Source organism: Nematolebias whitei, chromosome 7, assembly GCF_014905685.2.
Source record: "Nematolebias whitei isolate Nwh7 chromosome 7, NemWhi1, whole genome shotgun sequence".
Lineage (NCBI taxonomy): Eukaryota > Metazoa > Chordata > Actinopteri > Cyprinodontiformes > Rivulidae > Nematolebias > Nematolebias whitei.
This window is the reverse complement of record NC_056504.1, coordinates 8,313,062-8,326,760: the sequence shown is the minus strand read 5'-3', so window position 1 is coordinate 8,326,760 and position 13,699 is coordinate 8,313,062. Positions and strand designations below refer to the sequence as shown.

The 13,699-nt window shown below is 39.1% G+C and overlaps 1 protein-coding gene across 2 annotated transcripts in view; it reads left to right on the top strand.

The window, feature by feature from the left end:
* The first annotated feature begins 511 nt into the window (after positions 1-511).
* The window catches only part of LOC119411689 (plexin-A1), a 198,504-nt gene continuing 185,316 nt past the window's right edge, over positions 512-13,699 (top strand). For both annotated transcript variants that reach the window (XM_037678600.1, XM_037678599.1), the window contains exon 1: positions 512-1,848. In XM_037678600.1, coding sequence (XP_037534528.1) covers positions 667-1,848 — 1,182 coding nt within the window. In that variant the 5' untranslated portion in view covers positions 512-666. The remainder of the gene's footprint in view (positions 1,849-13,699) is intronic.

Genomic DNA, 13,699 nt, shown 5'->3' with positions numbered 1-13,699 from the left:
CCTTTAAGCAAATAGTGCTACAAATTGCTTGCTGTCAACTTTTCAGTCCCCACTGGCAGTTTTTCAAGAGCAAACCTCTAAAGCCACCATTGAAAGTTATGAAATATGAGCCAGTTTTATGCAGTGCGTCCATAACTCATTGCTATACTCAAATTTTGCGAAGAGAGCTTTTAATAACCGACTGCTGCCTCCCCTGCATCTATGCTCATAATTCATTGTTGACACATTTGCCTTCCAGACTTGATTTGATATTATTTATATTTTACAAAGCAAATGTCAGCGTGCATTTTCCCCTTATTTTAACTGTGTAATTTTCATGCCTTTTAGGCCTCTCTGCCTCCTTGATGCATAATCAATAGAAAATGTTCTTTGAAAACGCTAACATATTTTTCTCTATTTGCCTTTTAGGGCTCCCTCTCTGTGCCTGTTTGGATGATGTTCCTGATGACTGCTCACAGCGCTGAAAACAGGACAGCGGATCAATAGGAGTTTTGTTTCCTCTTCCCTGCTCCTTCTCTCCCTCAAGCTGTCCTTCTTTATTTCTATAAAGTAGAACAGAAACCAAATAATCCTGACTTGGATCTAGGTACCGAAGCTTGTACGCTTCCTTCTCCTCTCTTCCTCCTTCCCCATCCCCCCAGTCTCGCCTCTGTGGAGACTCCAATTATGTATCCCCTCAGTCGGTTAGTAGCGCTCCCTGGCCAGGGGAACTTGTTACTCCTGTTGGGACTTTTACTCATTGTGGGCTCATCACTCTCTGAAGGCCAACCCCCTCCCTTCAAAAGGTTTGCTCCTTCTGACTGTTTGCTTACACATTTGGCCATCCACAACAAGACTGGAGAAGTGTATGTGGGAGCTGTCAACTGGATTTTCAAGCTGTCTAGCAACCTGACTAAACTGCGAAACCACATGACGGGCCCAGTGGTGGACAATGAGAAATGCTATCCTCCACCCAGTGTGCAATCCTGCCCTTACGAACTGGCCCCGACCCCCAATGTGAACAAGTTGCTCCTAATAGATTATGCACAGAACCGCCTCATTGCATGTGGCAGCACGTCACAGGGTATTTGCCAGTTCCTGCGTCTGGATGACCTCTTTAAGCTCGGTGAGCCTCACCACCGAAAGGAGCACTATCTCTCCAGCGTGGCCGAGTCAGGTACAATGTCAGGAGTTATCATAAGCTCCCCACAAAGTCCTGCCAGCAAGTTATTCATTGGAACCCCTATTGATGGCAAATCGGAGTACTTCCCTACCTTGTCCAGTCGCAAGTTAATGGAGAATGAGGAAAATGCTGACATGTTTAGCTTTGTCTATCAGGATGAGTTTGTCTCCTCTCAGCTAAAGATCCCTTCAGACACACTGTCCAAATTTCCTGCTTTTGACATCTATTATGTTTACAGCTTCAGTAGTGAACAGTTTGTCTATTATCTAACAATGCAACTGGACACTCAGCTAACCTCACCTGATGCCAGCGGAGAACAATTCTTTACCTCTAAAATCGTCCGCCTCTGCATGGATGACCCCAAATTTTACTCCTATGTTGAGTTCCCCATTGGCTGTACTAAAGATGGGATAGAGTACCGACTGGTGCAGGATGCTTTCTTGGCTCGGCCGGGCCGGCAGCTGGCCAACTCTCTGGAGATTTCAGAGAATGAAGACATCCTCTTCACGGTGTTTTCTCAGGGTCAGAAAAATCGGGAAAAACCACCCAAAGAGTCCGCATTATGCCTGTTCACCCTCAGGAAGATAAAGGAGAAGATCAAAGAAAGAATTCAGTCCTGCTACAAGGGAGAGGGGAAACTTTCTTTACCCTGGCTTCTTAATAAGGAGCTCGATTGCATCAACTCGGTAAGCTCAAACTTATGTTTGTTCTGGTTTTAAGATTTCTGTGTACTGCCTTATCTTATGCACTCTATTTTAATTAATAAAGACAGGACATGTGGTAATTACCCATATAGGTTATTAAAAATGATCAGGTTTTTCTTTTGCCATCTTCCTTTTACGTATTCCTTCACATTTCCACTTTCTCCACAACCTCTTGAAGCTTTGATTCAGTCAGACAGGGGACATCATTAGCCCAGTCCTCTGGATTTGTGAAATGTCACTCAGGAAGAGCACTTACGCACATCCACACTTTGTGCACACAGCATTGCTCGGTTCACCAAAGTGTAAGATCCCAAGGGATAGTGTGAGTTGGACTTGGTTTTTCCTAACTGATCCACAGAGTGTGGCCTCGCATACATTACAGAAAGACACCACTTTCGCAGATACACTTGCACTGGCTAACAATGGTGACCTTAAGACACCACAGAAAAACACGCATTGTAGTTCTCACCAGCATTCACATAAGTACATTTTCTCTATCTTACGCTCTCTTAATCTGCCACAAAAAAAGGAATTGTTCCTTTTTCAGTTGACACTTAACAAAAAAAAAAGCACAAATGAATAAAAAACACAAAGTATTCTCTCTAAGCAGCTTCTAATGGAGTAGGCTAGTTGAAAAGAATTGGGACATTTTTTGTCTTTGTTGGTCTTCATTAGTTTAAAGGCACAGATTTGTGGTAAGTGATGTGAATGCCTCAGAGCTCCTTTATTCCTTTCTCTTGCCACCTCCTATAGATGTGAGCTCTTTATCTTCAGTGGTTGTCTTCATTCGTAGTGCCCATCACTCTAACAATTGCTTTAAGGCCATAAAGGAAAGCATCTCATTTATTTCAATTAGATTATCCAGAGCTATTGGTGCAGTGTTGTTTGACTCAACCTTCTATGAAGTGTGGGACATCTAGTAGTCTCTGTGTGCCTACATGTATTATATGTGCCAGGTTGATAACTTGAGATTTTTTTTTTTTTTCATTTCAAGAATAGACAAGAAAACCCTCTCAATGTAGTGCATGCAACCTAAAGTTGTTTTTCACAAGTTACAGCAGGAATAGCACAAGTGTTGCCATTAAAATTAGATGTCCAATTAAACATGCTGGAATGCAAAATGTTTTAACTTATCCAGTTGCACCTACACATTTATTGCTATGATGACGCAACAGAGCTGTTCCCATTTAGAAATATTTCACTTTATCATTGTGTGTGTATGTGTGTGTGTCTTTTAGTGTAATATTTGCTAAAACTCAACTTCAGACTTCAGGTTTGACTTACTTTCATTCATTTACTCAAAAATACACTCTTGTCCTCGTGTGTCTCCCTTTTCTGCTTCCCATTCCATTCTTCCCAGCTTGTTACCATGGTTACTGTGCTTTTGGTAAGGATTGCATCCACCAATGATTTATCATCTTCTAGATGTCATCTCAAAAACTATTGTATTGTGTAAGCTGTCATCAGTGGTGATCCACTAGCTGCACAAGAAAAGGCTGACTGGGTGACCCCATGACAGCAGCAAGACCTAAGAGGTCAGCCTCAGGTTAATGACGTTTGCTCCGATTGCCCTAAAAACTGACCTGAAGTCAGCTGCCCAACACTGACCTCAGCCACAGCACAAAGAATCTACAATCTCATATAGTTTTTTAGCATCATGTGCTGCACAAAATAACTACACTGCAAGCACAAAACACAAAAAGCGCTGAATAAAACAGAAGAATCAAAATAACGTTTCATTATTTGGGTTTGGGACGTGTTTGTTTGGTTCAGTGGAAAAAAAAAGTTTTGTGCCATTAGCATCCATTATTTAAAAATGTCACATTAAACCCAAAGTTTCTAGTTGAACAGTATTTAAACAATGTTTGAGTTGGGCAAACAACTAATTTGTAAGTTTTGTTGATACGTGATTTAGTACCATACCATACTATACCATATAATTTAGGGGTGCGGATCTCTCTGTGTCTGGTGATTTGATTCGATCCCGATTTTTGGTGTCACGATACGATTTAAAATCGATTTTTCTATTCAGAAACGATTTTTCTATTGAAATGGTCATAAATTTTGTTTCAATTATAATGTATATGTAACTTGACGAGCTGAAAAGATTAAATAACAATATAAACAAATAGAACTTTTATTTAAAAATCATTTTAGGTTCCTTACTGTATCAAATATTTTTTATTCATTTTATATTTATACCAAAAATAGGAAAAAAATATAGGAGTGCATAAAATTCTGTAACTTAAATTACCGGTATTAGGTTAGCTTAGTTGCCGGAATTTTTCTAAAAAATAAAATAAAATAAAAAAATCTAGGAACAAATAAATCATCCATCCACTTTATCCACTTCTTCCTTTTTGAGTCACTGGTATCACTGGTGCCCATATCAGCCATCACTCTGTGAGTGGCGGGGATCACCTGGACAGGTCTCCAGTCCATCACAGACAAATAATTCAAAATATATAAATATAAAAGGAAACAGACTTCAGCCTACCATCATAGTATATTAACCTTTAACTCAAAGTAAAATACAGACGTCAGTTTTTTTTAACCATATTGCTCTAACATTTGTTATATTTTCAAAACTTAACCTAATATGATATATACAGACTTCTTAACCATATTGATTCATATTTAGTAAATCTTTAACAAAATTTCAAAACCAGTTTGCACAAAATCTTCTGAACTATAATTTGTAAACCATAAACTGTATCATGTAGAACTGGCTCCAGGCGATGTGTCTCATCCGTCCTCTTCAACCTGTTAAAAAGACAAACTACATTAAGTTTGTTGTATAACTTGTTTATAAGTTTTAGTACAATATGAGAAATAACAGTTACCTTTGAGCTGCAGCTGCATCAGAGCTTCTCCCATTTGTTGTTTCATGGTAAAGTTGTGGTGCTGCTTTATCGCAAAAAAAAATAAAAAATCTACATGAAGGAATAACGTACATTGAATCCATCCATCCATCCATCCATTATCTTTACCCGTTTATTCCATTTTGGGTCACGGGGGTCACTGGTGCCCATGTCCAGCAATCACTGTGCGAGGGGCGGGGTACACCCTGGACGGGTCGCAAGTCCATCACAGGGCCACATAGAGACAAACGAGACAAACAACCATTCACTCTCTCACTCACACCTAGGGACAATTTAGAGTTACCAATCAGCCTAACATGCATGTTTTTGGTCTGTGGGAGGAAACCGGAGCACCCGGAGAAAACCCACGCATGCACGGAGAGAACATGCAAACTCCACCCCTGGACCGGGGTTTGAACCAGGGACCTGCTCGCTGAGAGGCAGCCGCTCTACCAGTTGCGCCACCGTGCTGCCCCGTACATTGAATCCATCATATTAAAAAATAAACCTGAACCCTCACCTTCCACTGAGCTGTCTGCTCATAAATCCTTTGTGATGGAGCAGGAGATGGAGAGGGAGCTCTTCACAGCCTTTGGGAGAAACCTGGAAGTTTGTTGCAGAGTTCGCTGGTCGGCTGCTTTGCTTTCATCTTCCGTGAATTTTGTCTCATATCCAAAATACTGTCCCGCAGTTTTATTTTACACTTCTTGTAAACAGCTGTGCTCTTGTGAAGCTCTTGTCTTCCCCCGGAACATTGTGGGATCTGAAATGATTTTTAAAGACGAAGAGACTGGTTGAATCGCGCTGTCTCCCTCCTCCATGCTGGCAGGCTCCATTCAGATAAAGGGAGCTGGCTAACTAGCTTGCTGTACGGTGGCCTACACAGCTCAATTCTACAGCGGCCGAACGGGGAGTAGGAGCGGAAAAAATATAAAACTTAAATGCATTTTAAAATCGATTTATGGACCTTTAGAAACGATTCAGAATCGCCAGGACTAAGAAAACAATTTTTTTCTGCACCCCTAATACCATTAAAACGGCAACAAGGCCAACCAAAGTACTGTAGAGCAGGAACAAACAAGTAAAGCACACAGTAAAATATACATAGATCCATTAATGAGACTGTAAGAAAATTTGATTACCTGACCAATTCAAAGCCCTGTTTTTGTTTCTCTTAGGCAAAATTTTCTACATGAAAATACATCGGACAAGACTTTATGAGTGGAGCAAGACAAAAACTACTAAAGCTGTGTTCGTTTAGGTGGAGCTTTGCTAGCATAACTTCAGTTTAAGTACGGTATGTGGGTAAAGATGATGAATGGATGCTAAATCTGCGCTGGAGCAGTGTAATGAAGTGTAATGTTTTGTTCAAAAAATGGTCAAAAAACAACAGATGCAATAAAAGCATACAGATCATAATTGTCGATTCGTAACAGGGCAAAATTACAACAATTTTACATAAATTGTTTTGTAATAGTTAAAAAATATATTGTACATTTTAAGTTCATATAACTCACTTTTCTTTTACCCAACACTGTACTTCCTTTCATATAAAAGTCAGGGCTCAGAGCTTTAAGAGCTATGTCCTCTTTTACTTTCTCAGTTAACATTTTGAAAAGTTTACGTTTAATAAACCCACAGTTTTATTAAGACAGTTCAGACTTTGTGTCAATATTTTTAAAAATGACCTTAAAAACAGTAGAAACACTGTATTTTAGTGTCAAGAAACTTATTCTGTTAAGATTCGACTGTGAATAACTAATTATGTCCTGGGCAGAAGTCTTAGGCAGACTGTTTCAAACATATTTTGCCAAATAACTTCAACAAACTTTTCAAAATAAGCAATATCTTCTTATTTACTATATAGAAACTGCATACATGCCTAACTGAATGATGCGCCTAAAGCCAGACTACCGTAATCATTCAGTTTTTACATAACTACATAAAGAATCACTTGGAATAATTCTAATTTTAAAAAGAGGAAATGATAAGTTATTACTAAATGGTATTTTTGGAATGTTAACAAAATCGGTGCAAGTAAAAATAAATAAATCAAACTGAAAAATCATGACCTGATTTTTAAATGTATTAAATTCTTTGTGGAAACACCTAATCTCAGATGTGGCACCTCAGCTCATTGTAGCAGTGGCAGTTTCATAAAAATACAACACTCAGTAGGGCCACGAGAGCAATTTAGTCCTAAATTACAATTTTACAAATAAATGAACTTTGATTTACTGTCTGACAAACGTTTATACTGTTATTTAACTGAAATGGACAACAGAAGTCTGAACAATCATGTTTTCTATTAACTATACTTTATGGCACAATGTGTATAATTTCTAGACAAGTCATATGTCAGACTATATTATCAGCTCAACCTTCTCTGTTACCAGTAATTAAAAAGTGATTTATAAATTTTTACTATGGCTAGAAATAGTTTTGTTGTATTTTTGTATAACGACCCCCTTAACTTAAGGAATTCAAATGCAGTCAGCAGGGTGGGATGTGCTCTGTGGTGTGGGGGTGCAGGGTGAATGTGCTCAGGTTGACCCTGCCATGGTGCAGTGGGCTGGGCTAGGCCTGAACAGCTGTTAACCACACACACATGATTGATCACCAGGCACTCTGTTAACTATTTGTATGACGTTTAGTTGTGCTGGATCGTTTCATGCCTGCGGCCATCATTAAGGTGATATGCGTTTTTTGGCGTGTCGGTGGGTGTTGTTTTGTAAACATAAACGTTAAGCAGGTCTTTAGTAAACCATGTTTTTAGAAACACAGCACAGATATTCATACTGAGTGTTTAACACCTCAGCTCTGTTACCAGGCTATATTTGTCTCCTGCGTGTGAGTGATATTGTCTCAGTTTTGTCCCTGAGTTTTATTGGTGAAGCCCTGACCTTCTCCCCTGTTTGAGAGTGAATCAATATAAAGCATTTCCACAGGAGGAAAGGAAGAGGGTTGCAAAGTTAGGACTGAGAGAGGAACATCACTGAAAACCTAGGAGAGTGCAGTGAGAAGAGGAAAAACCTGAAAGAGGCATCCTATAGAGGTGAGAGCAAGAAAGGAGAGAGAGGCAGCCAGAACCAGAGAGGGAGATGAGAGAAAGGTGCTAGATGTAGGAGGATATAAAAATGAAAGAACACAAAGTCAGAACCAGAGAGAGGGTTGGATGCCAAATACTCATGCTGGAGAGAGAACAGGAATTTGAAGGATGGTGTCGAGGAGATGAGGAAAGCAGAGAGCAAAAATATGAGTGAGCCAAGGGAGACGCCCAAAGGAAGCGAAATGATTTAAAAAACACGCGTAAAACGAGGCAAGAAAGCAGCAAATTACTGAGTCCAGGACGTATTTGAAAAGTTTCTTAAACTTTGCCTTTGATCACATTATTAGATGTTCAGGTCAAATAAATGCTTTTAGACCTAGTTGAATTTCTTGTTTCAATGCAGTCAAATGGATGTTACATAGACACACATCCACTCATCTAAATTATTAGGGATGCACGATATTGGATTTTTGGCCGATATGGCTGATAACCGATACCAATATTTTTTTCCTAGACCTACTTTCAGAGACTACACAGCTTTCTCTGCTGTGGAATTAAAATACATCATTCTGCATGGTCTTTGTCAGTTTGGCCTGTTACCAAATGCAGATGCCAAAAAGGAGTCTGAAAATTATGTAACACTTCAACTTGGATTATGTTTAATGTCAAATTTATTCATGAAATTTTCTCTCTGTAACACAGGGCTATTCAACTGGCGGCCCATGGGCCATTTCCGACCTGCGGGTGACTTCAATCCGGCCCACTTCATCCATCCATCCATTTTCTTTACCCGTTTATTCCATTTTGGGTCACGGGGGTCGCTGGTGCCCATGTCCAACAATCACTGTGCGAGGGGCGGGGTACACCCTGGACGGGTCGCAAGTCCATCACAGGGCCACATAGAGACAAACGAGACAAACAACCATTTGTCTCGTTTGTCTCTATGTGGCCCTGTGATGGACTTGTGTTCTGTGTTTTTTTTTTTTTTTTTCATTCAACCTTTATTTATACAGACTATCCTCATTGAGTCACGGTGACTCATTAGCAAGAGGGACCTGTTCCAGACAGAATAAAGTACAGACAACAAAACAGACAATGAGCAATAAACTACAGTAAAAAAATGCAGTTAAAAGTTTGATTCAATGCAATCAAATATAAATAAAATAAAAGGTAACGGATCATTGTAAACTTTGGTTTATTTACATAATTATTTTAATCACAGGATCTCCGGCCCTCGAGCTGTTGGCTTTCAGAAACTGTGGCCCCCTGAGCAGTTTTGTTGAATAGCCCTGCTCTAAAACGATGACAACACTCAAACAGTGCAAATTTGTAAATTTTCACAAATCTAAACTCAGCCTGTTCACAAGCGACAAGTAAAAGGTGCATAAGTAGTAGTGCATTAATAGATATAAACAACAAAGTCCATGCTCAATAATCCAGGTATACAATCCAACATTTTTCAGTCAGGTCATCTGGACAGTTTCTTTTTTTATTTTTTTTGTGCTGAAACGTTTCGCCTTCGATCCAGAAGGCTTCATCAGTCAAAGAAACACACAACAAAACTGATTCATCCCCCAACAGCTTACTCCAAAGTGGAACAAACCAGTTCTGCTTGTGATAAGATGGTCTCTTTGTCATGCCCCTCCTCCATTGCTGGCCCTCTTCCTTATTGACAGTCGTGTCAAACTGGTTGAAAACAACAAAGTCCATGTTCAATAATCCAGGTATACAATCCAACATTTTTCAGTCAGGTCATCTGGACAGTTTCTTTTTTGTGCTGAAACGTTTCGCCTTTGATCCAGAAGGCTTCATCAGTCAAGGAAACACACAACACAGGCAAAACGTTACAGCACAAAAAAAAAAAAAAAAGTAACTGTCCAGATGACCTGACTGAAAAATGTTGGATTAATAGATATACTTGACCGTTTCTTAAATTAAAAATTAACTTAAAACAGAAGCATTTTATAACAGTGAGTTATTTTGATGGAATGGCCGATGTCCGATATTTAACTTTATTGCTAATATCGGCCGATACCGATAACCTGCCGATAATATCGTGCACCCCTATAAATTATTATTGTGCCTTGTTTCAGATATGAAGATATGCAGTACACTGTCATTTTGCTCTGCAAATAACTTCTAGCATTACAGTGGTTGTTGTGACAACACGTGACTACATTTGTTTCTGTAGTTGACCCAGTTAATGTATAGCTTGTCAAGCTTGACATTAGACCTCAACAAAAAATGCTAAAGTTTTAATCAAATATCTTGGACAATGAGACAACACTTGAAGTATTTGTTGTAACTCTCAGCTACAGCCACACCAGATTTTAGCACAATATCTGTTAAAATTTATTGGATTATATCCATTAATGTGTGTTCAGTTCATTTGGCTGTGGTGGTTGTCTTGGATGGGATTAGCTCCAAATGTTACTTAGTTACAGATGAACGTCCAGTGATAACTTCTTACGTTTCATTAAATTTCACCCTGTGGCTCACAAAATATTTTGGTAACAAATGGACACGCACAAAAACCCTGGCACAAACATTCTCGTCTGTGTTCACGTTTTGAAGGGGACAAAATAAAATCCTGTGCTTTAGTTAGCATTAACATAGCTGTTGTCAGAATGTTCTCTTCTATTTGCTGAAGACTGCTCGGAGCTCTCCAGAGATCCCGTTTTAATGCTCTACTTGATCAGGGCTGCTTTTAAATGCGGTTTTGATCAAGTTACAAGCTCGGTAATGAAAAAGAAGGAAACAAAAGTCCGTACGTTATAAGAGAACATATAATAATCATCATTAATATGTGAAATTATCATGTTCGAACATTTAAAAGCCATTTTAGACACAACCCAAGTTAAAGCAAAAATAAAAACGGGAATAAAAGACGCAAAAATTGGGAATATTATCAAAACGCGGCAAAAGAAAATGCCATTTGGCGGAGCAGGGGAAGAGGAGAGGAAAACAGCCATGAAAAGAGCATCGTTTTTTTTTTTACAGCCAGTGTGCAGTGGAAGGAGAGGCAGTGATTCACAGGCTGAGGGAGAGGAGCAGGGGGAGAGAGGAAGAGTGATGGCCTCAGAACTTTTTCACTGCTGCTGCCAAGAACAGCTCGAGAAAAGGGTGGATGACAGAAAGAGGGAAGGGAGATAGAGGAAGGAGAGGAAAGTGTGATTGAACACTGACTGCCGCACAAATAATATCAGCGTCCCTCACCTGGCCACTGCACTGTCCTCTTCAGCCATATCTCTGTCATGTCGGCTCGGAGTGTCGCTGCTCCTCTGACGGGGTGCGTTTGTCCACTGTAGGTGCCACACTAATGAGGACTTGGGTGTACAACAATAACTAATAAGTGAAATACTTTAGGTTGAGAGAGGCAAAAATCTATTCTACTCAGGGATCACTTCAAACAACACAGCACCTCAGACTGAAGAAGTCTTTCGGATGAAAGACGAAATGTTTCTACATATTTTTATTTTTTTTATTTTTTTTTTTTTGTTCTTTGAATGTCCAGAGGACCAGACTTCACTTTTTTAGATGTATAACATGCAGTTTCCAACCTTGTAACTAAAGAAAGAAAGTCTAGACTTTCAATTTTAGTCCCCAATAACGATAGTAGTCCCTCGTTTATTTCAGGGGTTACGTTTCGGACGTAACCCAGAACAGCAGCTCGGTTCCGCTCGGCTCTGGTCCGACTTGGTTCAGTTTCGGCAGACCTACCCTGTCGGTTCTGGTCGGCTCTCTGGCTCAGAGTAGTAACGGCGGGCTCCGGATAGAATGCTGGACCTATGGATGGCGCGTCCCCGCTCGGACGTTCTCGTGGGCCGGCAAGCAGCTCTCAGATTGACCGATGAGTCTGGAGGTCTAGTTCTGCTCTGAGTCTGATCCGGTTCCCGGTGGGTTACGTGCGCCTCTCTGTATCCGCTGGGCGCCACATTCACTGAATGAATAAGGACCAAACTTCTTCTGATCAGATCAAAAGTTCCCTCTTCTGGGTGAGGCACTGTTGGCTTCTGGGAAATGTAGTGGCTGTGAGCGGTGATACAGTTTAGGTTAATTAAGAGAAAACTACAAAAAGGCTGTGCCTGTCCAAAGTATTTTATTTTTTGTAAACTTTTTACTGTACTGTATCCAGTACTGTCCCAATCATGTGAGTAATATTAAAGTTGGCAAACATGTGTCATGTACAGTTTTATTTTATTCATGTATTTCCTTGTGTACAATCTTACTTTGAAAAACCGTAAAAGAGTGAGTCTGTGAACGTTGAACCGCGAAGTAGCGAGGGACTACTTTATATCATTACTAACTTCTAACAGTGGATTGCGTATCTAGTCCCCCCACTTCGGGCATCACACCCCTTGTTCTCAAGGGAAGCACAATTCATTGCCCTTTTTTTGTTTGTTCCAAAAGATTGCTCAGATTGTCACATTTCTCAATAACAAGATGGATGGCAAAGTTTTGAACTTTGCCACAAGCGGCTGCATCAATCATAAAGTCAATCAAAGCAAAAGAGCCTGTCTCAAGTAGTCGTATTTAAAGGCTGCGTAGACCAGCTGTTGTCTGGCCTGCAGAGTCAAAGGTGCGATTTGAAACTTACCCTGAAATCAATAGTGATGTCATCACTTCACAATCAGTTTAAAATTTGATTTGGAAGTTTCCCTTGACAGCCTGTTGAAAAGCATTAAAACTAAAAGGTAATTTTGTAAGAAAACTTGTGAAACATCGAAAGTACTTTGACTTTCTGTTTTTTATTGTGCGAATGTTTATGAATCATTTTTTCTATTGTGATACATTTTTCTTCCGTATGTTTTTCGGTGCGATTCTCATCCTGTCGTTTTCAACTATTTCAACAATATTAAAACTTTCAGCTCTTTCAGGATAATCCTGCTATGACTTTTGGTATTGGTGCAACCATAGCTTTTTGAAATATTTAGCCTTTTCTGCCATTTTTTTCTCATAGAAACTGAATTGAGCTCATTTTCTGCCCTTCAAATCTTTAGATCCGTTTACCACCTTTTACTGCTTCTTTCACATTTTGTTCTGGTTCAGCTTCTTTCAGCTTCCTTGTGCAAATTTAAACATTTTTTCAGCTACTTTCAGCTCAGCTAATATGCTCCTTTCAGCTGATTTTTGCAAGTTTCAGCTTTTTCTGCTTCTATGTAGCTGTTTTTATGCTGATTTAAGCTTTTGCAGTTAATTCCACATTTTTTGCACTCATTTCAAATTTTTTCAGCCTAATTCAGCAAAAATATGCTCTCTCCCTTGTAATTTCATCTTCTGCTTTTTATGTACTTTTCAGCAGTTTTTTTTGCTAATTTCAGCTTTTTCCAGATAATTTCCACTTTTTATGCTCATTTCGGCTTCTTTCAGCAAACATTTGTTCCTTCTGCTTTCTAATTTAAACTTGTTTTACTTTTTTTGCTACATTTTAAAGCATGTTTAGCTAATTTTCTGTTTTTTATAAATTCAAGTTTTTCATGTTAATTTCTGCTATTTTCAGCCTAATTAACTTTTTTTCTACTATTTTCAGCTTGTTATGCTCCTTTCAGCTTTTTTCTGCTACTTTCAGCTATTTCAACTACTTTTAGCTGTTTTGTGCTAAATTAGCTTTTTCTGCTAATTCCACATTTTTTATCTCATTCCATCTCCTTTCACTTCCTTTTGGTCGTTTAAGCTTCTCTTGGCTTTTTCAGAGTTTTTTTTGGTTGCTAGATTTGGCTTTTTTAGTTAATTTCTTAGTTTTTGTGCTCATTTCTGTTTATGTAAACCTACTTTAGCAAATATGTGTTCTTTATTTTGCTAACTTAGGCTTGTTCTTCAATTTCAGCTACATTTCAGCATGTTTTTATCTAATTTCAGCTGTTTTTCAGCACATTCTTCAGCAATAAACATACACACTGCATTTTCTCTAGTTACAGTAATT